Here is a 12,812-nt window from a genome sequence, read left to right as displayed (position 1 = left end):
CACACATAAAAGTTGCTGGTGAACGCAGCAGGCCAGGCAGCATCTCTAGGAAGAGGTGCAGTCGACGTTTCAGGCCGAGACCCTTCGTCAGGAGTCCTGACGAAGGGTCTCGGCCTGAAACGTCGACTGCACCTCTTCCTAGAGATGCTGCCTGGCCTGCTGCGTTCACCAGCAACTTTTATGTGTGTTGAAAGGAAATTATAAGCCAGTTAGCCTAACTTCAGTGGCTGGGAAGGTGTTGTCTATAATTAAGGATGAGGTCTCAGGATACTAATGATAAAATAAGTCAAAATCAGCATGGTTTCTGTTTAGGGAAATCTTGCCTGACAAGTCTGTTGGAGTTCTTTAAGGAACTAACCAGCAGAGTGGACAAAGGAGAAGCAGTGGATGTCATTTACCTGGATTTTCAGAAGGCGTTTGATAAGTTGCCACACATGAGGCTGCTTAACAAGAAAAAGACCTATGGCATTTCAGGAAAGATACTGGCATGGATATAGGATTGGCTGACAGGCAGGAGGCAGTGAGTGTGAATAAAGGGGGCCTTTTCTGCTTGGCTGCCAGTGTCAAATGGTGTATCTCAGGGGACAGTATTGGGACCACTACTTTTCACATTGTTTATCCGTGATTTTGATCATGGAATTGATGATTTTGTGGCAAAGTTTGTGGATGATATGAAGATAGGTGGAGGGGTAGGTACTGCAGAGTAAACAATGTGATTGCAGCAGGACTTAGACAAATTGGAAGAATGGGCAAAAAAGTGGCAAATGGAATACAGTCTTGGGAAATGTATGACAATGCATCTTGGTAAAAGGAACAAAAATACAGACTAATGTCTAAATGTGCTCATTTCTGGTCGCTTCACTAAAGGAAGGATGTGGAAACCATAGAAAGGGTGCAGAGGAGACTTACAAGGATGTTGTCTGGATTGGGGAGCATGCCTTATGAAAACAGGTTGAGTGAACTCGGCCTTTTTTTCCTCGGAGCAATGGAGGATGAGAAGTGTGTAAGATGATGAGAGGCATTGATCATGTGGATAGTCAGAGGCTTTTTCCCAGGGCTGAAATGGCTAGCACGAGAGGGCACAGTTTTAAGGTGTTTGGAAGTAGGTACAGGAGATATGTCAGGGGTAAGTTTTTTTTACGCAGAGAGTGGTGAGTGTGTGGAATGGGCTGCTGGCAACGGTGATGGAGGTGGATACAACAGGGTCTTTAAAGAGACTCCTGGACAGTGGACTCTGGAGTGGCAGAGGCTGAGGAGAGATCTGATGGAGGCTTATCAGACTGTGAGAGGAAGGGACAGTGTAGACAGGCAGTATCTTTTTCCCAGCGTCAAAATGTCTGGTAAGCATTTCTGCTGAGAGGAGTGTACAAAAGAGATGTGTGGGGCAAGTTTGGACACACATCCACAACTCTATGTGTAAAAAAAAACTTACTTATGACATTAGCCCTATACTTTTTTTCCAATTACTTTAAAATTATGCCCCCCAGTGGTAGTTATTTGAGGAGGCAGAACACACTCACCACATTGTAAAATAAAAATTATCTCTGCATCCCCCTGTATACCTTCCTTCAATCACCTTAAAATTAACTTTTCCACCTTGTGGAGAACGTCTCTGGCTAATTCTGTTATCATCTTGTACACTTTATCGTGTTGCTTCTCATCCTCTTTCATTCCAAGCAGAAAAGCCCAAGCTTGCCCAATCTATCATCATAATACATGTGCTCTAATCCAGGCCACATCTTGGTAAATCTCCTCTGCTCTCTCTCTAAAGCCTCCACATCGTTTTTATGATGTGATCCGAATTGAACACAATATTCCTAGTGTGGTCTAACCAGGGTTTTATGCAGCTGCTACGTTACCTCACAGCTCTTGAACTCACCTCCCTAACTAATGAAGGCAGCACACCATACACCTCCTTAACACCCTATCGACTTGCACAGCAACTCGGAGCGATCTATGGACATGGGTGCCAAGATCCTCTGTTCCTCCACACTGCTAAGAATCGTGCATTAGCTGTCCTGCTGTGTGAAAGAACTGGTGACAAGAGAGTTGGAAGATAGTAAAAACTTTGCACAGAGTCAGCCTGGAGAGAAGGTTCGGTTTTAACAGTATAAGCAGGGGTAACTGATGATGAGAGGCATTGATCATGTGGATAGTCAGAGGCTTTTTCCCAGGGCTGAAATGGCTAACACAAGAGGGCACAGTTTTAAGGTGCTGGGGAGTAGGTACAGAGGAGATGTCAGGGTAGGTTTTTACTCAGAGAGTGGTGAGTGCATGGAATGGACTGCTGGTGATGGTGGTGGAGGCGGATACAATCAGGTCTTTTATGAGACTCCTGTATAGGTACATGGAGCTTAGTAAAATAGAGGGCTACGGGTAACCCTAGGTAATTTCTCAGGTAGAAACATAGAAAACATAGAAAATAGGTGCAGGAGTAGGCCATTCGGCCCTTCGAGCCTGCACCGCCATTTATTATGATCATGGCTGATCATCCAACTCAGAACCCCGCCCCAGCCTTCCCTCCATACCCCCTGACCCCCGTAGCCACAAGGGCCATATCTAACTCCCTCTTAAATATAGCCAATGAACTGGCCTCAACTGTTTCCTGTGGCAGAGAATTCCACAGATTCACCACTCTCTGTGTGAAGAAGTTTTTCCTAATCTCGGTCCTAAAAGGCTTCCCCTTTATCCTCAAACTGTGACCCCTTGTTCTGGACTTCCCCAACATCGGGAACAATCTTCCTGCATCTAGCCTGTCCAATCCCTTTAGGATTTTATACGTTTCAATCAGATCCCCCCTCAATCTTCTAAATTCCAACGAGTACCAGCCCAGTTCATCCAGTCTTTCTTCATATGAAAGTCCTGCCATCCCAGGAATCAATCTGGTGAACCTTCTTTGTACTCCCTCTATGGCAAGGATGTCTTTCCTCAGATTAGGGGACCAAAACTGCACACAATACTCCAGGTGTGGTCTCACCAAGGCCTTGTACAACTGCAGTAGTACCTCCCTGCTCCTGTACTCAAATCCTCTCGCTATAAGTGCCAGCATACCATTCGCCTTTTTCACCGCCTGCTGTACCTGCATGCCCACTTTCAATGACTGGTGTATAATGACACCCAGGTCTTGTTGCACCTCCCCTTTTCCTAATCGGCCACCATTCAGATAATAATCTGTTTTCCTATTTTTGCCACCAAAGTGGATAACTTCACATTTATCCACATTAAATTGCATCTGCCATGAATTTGCCCACTCACCCAACCTATCCAAATCACTCTGCATCCTCTTAGCATCCTCCTCACAGCTAACACTGCCACCCAGCTTCGTGTCATCCGCAAACTTGGAGATGCTGCATTTAATTCCCTCATCCAAGTCATTAATATATATTGTAAATAACTGGGGTCCCAGCACTGAGCCTTGCGGTACCCCACTATTCACCGCCTGCCATTCTGAAAAGGTCCTGTTTATTCCCACTCTTTGCTTCCTGTCTGCTAACCAATTGTCCATCCATATCAATACCTTACCCCCAATACCATGTGCTTTAAGTTTGCACACTAATCTCCTGTGTGGGACCTTGTCAAAAGCCTTTTGAAAATCCAAATATACCACATCCACTGGCTCTCTCCTATCCACTCTACTAGTTACATCCTCAAAAAATTCAATGAGATTCGTCAGACATGATTTTCCCTTCACAAATCCATGCTGACTTTGTCCGATGATTTCACCGCTTTCCAAATGTGCTGTTATCACATCCTTGATAACTGACTCCAGCAGTTTCCCCACCACCGACGTTAGGCTAACCGGTCTATAATTCCCCGGTTTCTCTCTCCCTCCTTTTTTAAAAAGTGGGGTTACATTAGCCACCCTCCAATCCTCAGGAACTAGTCCAGAATCTAACGAGTTTTGAAAAATTATCACTAATGCATCCACTATTTCTTGGGCTACTTCCTTAAGCACTCTAGGATGCAGGTAAGGACATATTCGGCACAGCTTTGTGGGCTGAAGGGCCCATATTGTGCTGAAGGTTTTCTACGTTTCTAACCACTTTCCCTTACCCTGGGAAAAAGAGCAGTACTGTTCATTATTGTCCCTGCTCATTTCACTATAGGAAGGATGTGGAAGCTTTGGAGAGATGCAGAGATTTAAGACCATAAGACACGGGAGCAGAATTGGGCCATTCAGTTTATCGAGTCTGCTCCGCCATTCCATCATGGCTGATCCCAGATCGCACTCAACCCCGTACACCTGCCTTCTTGCCATAACCTTTCATGCCCTGACCGATCAGGAAACTATCAATTTTCACTTCAAGTACTCTATACCCAAGGTCTTGGTCTCTGCAGCTGTCTGTGGCAGAGCATTCCACAGATTCACCGCCCTCTGGCTAAAAAAAATCCTCCTTAGCTCCATTCTAAAGGGTCACCCTTCAATTTTGAGATTGTCCCCTCTAGTTCTGGACAGCCCACCATCGCAAACATCCTCTCCACATCCACCTTATCTGGTCCTTTCAACCCTTCAAGATCTACCAGGCCGCTGCCTGGATTAGAAAGCGTGTCTTATGAGGATAGATAGAGCAAGCTAAGGCTTCAGTGGAGTGAAAGAGGTTGAGAGGTGACTTGATAGAGGTATACAAGATGATAAGAGACATAAATTGAGTGGACAGCCAGAGACTTCCCCAGAGAGGAAATTGCTAATGCAAGGGGCATAATTAGAAACGGTGTAAAGACAGTAAGGTAGAAGGGCTGAAATGTGTGTACCTCAATGCAAGAAGCATCAGGAACAAAGGTGATGAACTGAGAGCTTGGGTACATACATGGAATTATGATGTGGTGGCCATTATAGAGACTTGGCTGGCACCAGGGCAGGAATGGATTCTCAATATTCCTGGATTTCAGTGCTTTAAAAGAGATAGAGAGGGCGGAAAAAGGGGAGGAGGGGTGGCATTACTGGTCAGGGATACTATTACAGCTACAGAAAGGGTGGGTAATGTAGCAGGATCCTCTTTTGAGTCAATATGGGTGGAAGGCAGGAACAGGAAGGGAGCAGTTACTCTATTGGGGGTATTCTATAGGCCCCCTGGTAGCAGCAGAGATACAGAGGAGCAGATTGGGAGGCAGATTTTGGAAAGGTGCAAAAATAACAGGGTTGTTATCATGGGTGACTTTAACTTCCCGAATATTGATTGGCAACTGATTAGTTCCAAGAGTTTAGATGGGGCAGAATTTGTTAAGTGTGTCCAGGATGGATTCCTGTCACAGTATGTGGACAGGCTGACCAGGGGGAATGCCATACTAGATCTAGTACTGGGTAATGAACTGGGTCAGGTCACAGATCTCTCAGTGGGTGAGCATCTGGGGGACAGTGACCACCGCTCCCTGGCCTTTATAATTATCATGGAAAAGGATAGAATCAAAGAGGACAGGAACATTTTTAATTGGGGAAAGGCAAGTTATGAGGCTATAAGGCGAGAACTTGCGGGTGTGAATTGGGATGATGTTTTTGCAGGGAAATGTACTATGGACATGTGGTCGATGTTTAGAGATCTCTTGCGGGATGTAAGGGATAAATTTGTCCCGGTGAGGAAAATAAAGAATGGTAGGGTGAAGGAACCATGGGTGACAAGTGAGGTGGAAAATCTAGTCAGGTGGAAGAAGGCAGCATACATGAGGTTTAGGAAGCAAGGATCAGATGGGTCTATTGAGGAATATAGGGAAGCAAGAAAGGAGCTTAAGAAGGGGCTGAGAAGAGCAAGAAGGGGGCATGAGAAGGCCTTGGCGAGTAGGGTAAAGGAAAACCCCAAGGCATTCTTCAATTATGTGAAGAAAAAAAGGATGACAGGAGTGAAGGTAGGACCGATTAGAGATAAAGGTGGGAAGATGTGCATGGAGGCTGTGGAAGTGAGCGGGGTCCTCAATGAATACTTCTCTTCGGTATTCACCAATGAGACGGAACTTGATGATGGTGAGGACAATATGAGTGAGGTTGATGTTCTGGAGCATGTTGATATTAAGGGAGAGGAGGTGTAGGAGTTGTTAAACTACATTAGAACAGATAAGTCCCCAGGGCCTGACGGAATATTCCCCAGGCTGCTCCACGAGGCGAGAGAAGAGATTGCTGAGCCTCTGGCTAGGATCTTTATGTCCTCGTTGTGCACGGGAATGGTACCGGAGGATTGGAAGGAGGCGAATGTTGTCTCCTTGTTCAAAAAAGGTAGTAGGGATAGTCCGGGTAATTATAGACCAGTGAGCCTTACGTCTGTGGTGGGAAAGCTGTTGGAAAAGATTCTTAGAGATAGGATCTATAGGCATTTAGAGAATCATGGTCTGATCAGGGACAGTCAGCATGGCTTTGTGAAGGGCAGAGCCTGATAGAGTTCTTTGAGGAGGTGACCAGGCATATAGATGAGGGCAGTGCAGTGGATGTGATCTATATGGATTTTAGTAAGGCATTTGAGAAGGTTCCACACGGTAGGCTTACTCAGAAAGTTAGAAGGCATGGGATCCAGGGAAGTTTGGCCAGGTGGATTCAGAATTGGCTTGCCTGCAGAAGGCAGAGGGTGGTGGTGGAGGGAGTACATTCAGATTGGAGGATTGTGACTAGTGGTGTCCCACAAGGATCTGTTTTGGGACCTCTACTTTTTGCGATTTTTATTAACGACCTGGATGTGGGGGTAGAAGGGTGGGTTGGCAAGTTTGCAGACGACACAAAGGTTGGTGGTGTTGTAGATAGTGTAGAGGATTGTCAAAGATTGCAGAGAGACATTGATAGGATGCAGAAGTGGGCTGAGAAGTGGCAGATGGAGTTCAACCCGGAGAAGTGTGAGGTGGTACATTTTGGAAGGACAAACTCCAAGGCAGAGTACAAAGTAAATGGTAGTGTGGAGGAGCAGAGGGATCTGGGGGTACATGTCCACAGATCCCTAAAAGTTGCCTCACAGGTGGATAGGGTAGTTAAGAAAGCTTATGAGGTGTTAGCTTTCATAAATCGAGGGACAGAGTTTAAGAGTCGCGATGTAATGATGCAGCTCTATAAAACTCTGGTTAGGCCACACTTGGAGTACTGTGTCCAGTTCTGGTCACCTCACTATAGGAAGGATGTGGAAGCATTGGGAAGAGTACAGAGGAGAGATTTACCAGGATGCTGCCTGGTTTAGAAAGTATGCATTATGATCAGAGATTAAGGGAGCTAGGGCTTTACTCTTTTGAGAGAAGGAGGATGAGAGGAGACATGATAGAGGTGTACAAGATAATAAGAGGAATAGATAGAGTGGATAGCCAGCGCCTCTTCCCCAGGGCACCACTGCTCAATACAAGAGGACATGGCTTTAAGGTAAGGGGTGGGAAGTTCAAGGGGGATATTAGAGGAAGGTTTTTTACTCAGAGAGTGGTTGGTGCGTGGAATGCACTGCCTGAGTCAGTGGTGGAGGCAGATACACTAGTGAAGTTTAAGAGACTACTAGACAAGTATATGGAGGAATTTAAGGTGGGGGCTTATATGGGAGGCAGGGTTTGAGGGTCGGCACAACATTGTGGGCCGAAGGGCCTGTACTGTGCTGTACTAGTCTATGAATCTATCTATCTATAAAACTCTTAGTTAAGCGCATGGTCAAAAGAAAAATGAAGGTCTATGTGGGATGGAAGGGTTAGATTGATCTTGGAGTAGGTTTAAACATTGCCGAAGTGTAGTGTTCGGTGTAATGTTAACCATCTGCATGGTCTCAGACCTGGCCTGCCGAGCATCCTGGCCTTCTTCCTTACTTTGCTGCTTGTGTCCTCCGTGTCCTCACAGCCCTTGAACGTATGGTCACATATGACCAAACCTGTCCTGCCATGGGCCTCTGGCATATCTGCACTTCCCTGGTGTGCTGTGGGACAAAGAAGGCGCTCTGTAAATGCATGTTGTTGCACGGGAGTTCTGGTGAAGGTGCTTAAAGTGATCAGAGCATTGATGTGTCACCAGTAGGGAGCGAGGGAATGCGACTAATCCCACCGGGAAGAGTTTGGTATGGAGATGATATAATGAGCTGGAGCAGGGAGGCAGAGCACTGTGGTTTTGGGGAGATCAGTGTCCACCTGTCCTTATTGGAGGATAGTTTACCAAGGCTGTCAACATCTGAGTTGCTCTTGCAGTAGAGAAGGAATGGAGGGTCACACTGTGGGAGGGGTGGTACCGAGGGAGGGTCACACTGAGGGAGGGGTGGTACGAGGGAGGGTCACACTGAGGGAGGGGTGGTACCGAGGGAGGGTCACACTGTGGGAGGGGTGGTACCGAGGGAGGGTCACACTGTGGGAGGGGTGGTACCGAGGGAGAGTCACACTGTGGGAGGGTTGGTACCGGGGGAGGGTCACACTGTGGGAGGGTTGGTACCGGGGGAGGGTCACACTGTGGGAGGGGCGGTACCGGGGGAGGGTCACACTGTGGGAGGGGCGGTACCGAGGGAGAGTCACACTGTGGGAGGGGCGGTACCGAGGGAGGGTCACACTGTGGGAGGGGCGGGTACCGAGGGTGGGTCACACTGTGGGAGGGTCGGTACCGAGGGAGGGTCACACTGTGGGAGGGTCGGTACCGAGGGAGGGTCAGACTGTGGGAGGGGTGGTACCGAGGGAGGGTCACACTGTGGGTGGTGGTACCGAGTGAGGGTCACACTGTGGGAGGGTTGCTACTGAGGGAGGGTCACACTGTGGGTGGTGGTACTGAGTGAGGGTCACACTGCGGGAGGGATGGTACCGAGGGAGGGTCACACTGTGGGAGGGGTGGTACCGAGGGAGGGTCACACTGTGGGAGGGTTGGTACCGGGGGAGGGTCACACTGTGGGAGGGGCGGTACCGGGGGAGGGTCACACTGTGGGAGGGGCGGTACCGAGGGAGGGTCACACTGTGGGAGGGGCGGTACCGAGGGAGGGTCACACTGTGGGAGGGGCGGTACCGAGGGTGGGTCACACTGTGGGAGGGTCGGTACCGAGGGAGGGTCAGACTGTGGGAGGGGTGGTACCGAGGGAGGGTCACACTGTGGGTGGTGGTACCGAGTGAGGGTCACACTGTGGGAGGGTTGCTACTGAGGGAGGGTCACACTGTGGGTGGTGGTACTGAGTGAGGGTCACACTGCGGGAGGGATGGTACCGAGGGAGGGTCACACTGTGGGAGGGTTGGTACCGAGGGAGGGTCACACTGTGGGAGGGGTGATACCGAGGGAGGGTCACACTGTGGGAGGGGTGGTACCGAGGGAGAGTCACACTGTGGGAGTGGTGGTACTGAGGGAGGGTCACATTGTGGGAGGGGTGGTACTGACAGAGTGTGACCGTGTGGTACAGCTGGTGCTGTGGGAGGGGTGGTTCTGAGGGACAGTCACACTGAGGGAGGGGTGGTGCTGAGGGAGACTCACAGTGTGGGAGGTACTGAGGGAGGGTCACACTGGGAGGGGAGATATCCAGGGAGGGTCATTCTGGGAGAGGCAATATTGAGAACCTCAGAATGTGAGGGAGGTGGTAGTGACAGAAGAATGGATCACACTACTGGCTGTGTCAATGGACCGGGCTGCTCTCTAACTCCATATCTCTCCATTTGCAGTCACCGGACCTCCTGGATGAAGTGACTCCTATCACTGACGCCGGATCCTCAGGTGATGGGAGGGTTCTGTGGGGCGGGTGGGGGCTCAGGTACACCATTCGCACAGGGACCATGGCAACAGGTACCCTCACACCACCACCACTCACCCCCCACACCCTCCCATCACCACTCGCCCCCGCACCCTCCCACCACCACTCACCCCCCACATCCTCACCATCTCCATCCTCCCACCTCCACTCCTGTCACCCACAACTGGCTCCTCCCATCATCCCGTCACCGCCAGTTGCCTCTCCCTCCACCCTTTGCCCACAGCCCCCACCCCCACCGGTGTGGCACCCCAGGATCAGTATCTCTTTGCTCCTCCTTCTTCACCTCTTCTGTTCTGCCCAGTGCTGGACTGAGCAGCCACGCACTGCCAACCTGCTGAAAGTTTCCTCCCCACAGAGTGGCTGTGTTAGCAGGTGTCAATGTGTGAGAGCAATGATTTGTATGAGTGTGTGTGTGTTTGACAGAGAGGGAGAGAGCATTTCTGTGTGAGTGTGTGTATGTGAGACAATGAGAGTGTGTAGGTGTGTGTGAGAGTGCATGTGTAAGAGATTGTGTGACAACAAGGGTGTGGGTATGGGAGTGAGTATGCAGTCTGTGGGTGTGGGAGTGAGTGTGCAGTGTGAGTGTGTGGGTGTGAGAGTGAGTCTGCAGTGTGCTTGTGGGTGTGGGAGTGAGTCTATGGTGTGATTGTGGGTGTCAGAGTGAGTCTGTGGTGTGATTGTGGGTGTGGGAGTGAGTCTGTGGTGTGATTGTGGGTGTGGGAGTGAGTCTGTGATGTGATTGTGGGTGTGGGAGTGAGTGTGTGGTGTGATTGTGGGTGTGAGAGTGTCTGTGGTGTGATTGTGGGTGTGGGAGTGAGTCTGTGGTGTGATTGTGGGTGTGAGAGTGAGTCTGTGGTGTGATTGTGGGTGTGGGAGTGAGTCTGTGGTGTGATTGTGGGTGTGAGAGTGAGTCTGCAGTGGGTGTATGTGAGTGTGTGTCAGGTGCATGGACCCGTGGTGTGGAGAGAGACTTCATCCAGTACACTGTCATCAATACCTCAGCACATTCTGCAATCTCAGCCACCCCATCTTTCCCCACCCCTGTTCCTCAGCCTCTCAGCAACTGACCATAGACACCCCTCTCCCCACCCCTGTTCCTCAGCCTCTCAGCAACTGACCATAGACACCCCTCTCCCCACCCCTGTTCCTCAGCCTCTCAGCAACTGACCATAGACGCCCCTCTCCCCCCCCCGGGGGTACAACCTCTCTACAGCTGACCGTAGATGCCCCTCTTCCCAACCCTGGGGTGCAGCCTCTCTGTACCATATTGTTTCAAGGTAGAGTGCAGAGCTGGCCCTGCCTGCTCCATGAGCTGTGCCACTTAGCAACCCGCCGATTTAGCCCTGACTTCATCACAGAACAATCTACAGTGACAATTAACTATTAACCAGTGCGTACGTCTTTGGATGGTGGGAGGAAACCAGAGCACCTGGAGGAAACCTACACATTAACAGGGAGGACGTACAGACTCCTTACTGGGGACACCGGGGTTGAACTCCAAACTGTGAGGCCCAAGGTGTGTGATAGTGTTGTGTTAACCACTACACCATCATTGCACCCCACCAATCTGATGATGGCTTCTGTTCCCCCCCCCCCCCAGGTACCCGCCTTGCTGAAGACAGAGAGGACAGAGGAGATCGGCCGGCTGCATCGAACCTGCTGGCACTAGGCTCTGTCCCCACATACAGCCCGAGACGGCCAGCAGCACCCCACCCACTGACGGCGGAGACCACCGCCCCCACGTGAGCTGCAGCCCCATGCTGGCGCTGGTCGTGGGGGGAGGGGTCCCTCCCTCGCTCCACACCTTAGAGACTCTTCTTTCCTCTCTTAGCTGAATCGGATATTAATTTCTGGCAGAGACTAATCCCGTAGGATTTTTGTACGGTTTTTAATGAGGGGGTGGGTGGGCTGGGAGGGTATTTAGAGGCCCAGAGGTTGCCTGGTAGTTTGGTCCCTCGGACCATCCGGGGTCCGGTCCCGGGACCCTGTCAGTGGTGGCACGTCCCGTGTCTGGGCATTAGTGAGGAGAAAGACGGCACAGAGGTTCCCAGCTCCTGCCTTGTGTCTTTGGGAAGGGGAGGGGGCAGGCCTGACCACACTCTTCCAATGAGGTCATTGGTCAGTGGCCAGTGGCCACGCCCATCTGGGAGTAACTGGACTCAGACTCCAGCTCCAGTCCTGGAGGGGTCATCTTTAACCCAGGCTGACGGCGGCTGGTGTTCACAGACGTCCCAAGGGATCACCGGAGTGACTCAAGCCACCCACCCATTCGTGGTCAGAGGGTCAGTACCTCCCAGCACCCTGTGTGATGGGAACCCTGGTTAATAACCCCTTACGTGAGGGGCAGTTAGAGCCTGCCTCACCCCAAGGGAAGGGCGGGTCTAACTGCCGAATGCCCGCCCCTCACTGGTTACCCCTTCCCTCTGAGCACTGGCAGGGTGCACAGGGATGAGGGGCTTAGTGCTGATGCTTTATGTAGAGAACCAGACCCAGACTGGTGTAGGGTAGGTTTGTTTGCGCTGCTAACCGGGTGATTTGTTAGAAATTACCTGTGAAGGAGTTTTCCTCCCCTCAGCCGCCAGCACTCAGGGCCGTCGGAGAATGCCCGAGTGCCAGCTGTTATAGGTTGCGACGAGGAGTTCTGGTGGAATTTGTGATCCCTGGGGCAGAAGGTAGTCCCAGTCACCACACTACAGGCAGCACCATGCCGCTACTAATGGAGGCTGCCAGCTCATCTCATACTGGGATTAACAACTTTCTACAACCAAAGAACCATGTTTTGTTCTCCAGGGTTCATTAAAGGTTTCTTTCATTTTACAAATGGTCCTAGTGTCCCAACATTCCTCGCTGAGACTGATAGACGTCATTGCATCTGAGTCACATCTGGGACAGGGAAGTTGCATCGTTCACTGCTACCTAGAAGTGTAGAGAGGGAGGGAGCATGCTTCCTCTGAACTCAGTGTGTGTTTGTCCAGAAGGCAGGGAGTACTCAGGGTAGGCACTGGGTGGAATGGCATCCTCTCAAGGGGCGTGAATTGCTGGGATAAATTACTGTGGTGCGGAGACAGCTGTACTTTGTAGCAATCTCCCACAACAGCCTGCGATAACCTCAGAGAGAAACCCAATGGAAACAGGCCCTTCGGCCCACAGTGTATGTACTAG

The 12,812-nt window shown here is 50.4% G+C and overlaps 1 protein-coding gene across 1 annotated transcript in view; it reads left to right on the top strand.

Annotated features, from left to right (window-relative positions):
* The window catches only part of scrib (scribble planar cell polarity protein), a 353,260-nt gene extending 340,788 nt beyond the window's left edge, over nucleotides 1-12,472 (top strand). Inside the window, 2 exon segments of the mRNA XM_072254338.1 lie at nucleotides 9,562-9,613; nucleotides 11,251-12,472. Of these exon segments, the coding sequence (XP_072110439.1) occupies nucleotides 9,562-9,613; nucleotides 11,251-11,396 (198 nt within the window). The 3' untranslated portion in view covers nucleotides 11,397-12,472.
* Nucleotides 12,473-12,812: the final 340 nt, after the last annotated feature.

The sequence above is a fragment of the Mobula birostris genome, chromosome 3 (assembly GCF_030028105.1).
Source record: "Mobula birostris isolate sMobBir1 chromosome 3, sMobBir1.hap1, whole genome shotgun sequence".
Lineage (NCBI taxonomy): Eukaryota > Metazoa > Chordata > Chondrichthyes > Myliobatiformes > Myliobatidae > Mobula > Mobula birostris.
This window is presented reverse-complemented; position numbering and strand designations above follow the sequence as displayed.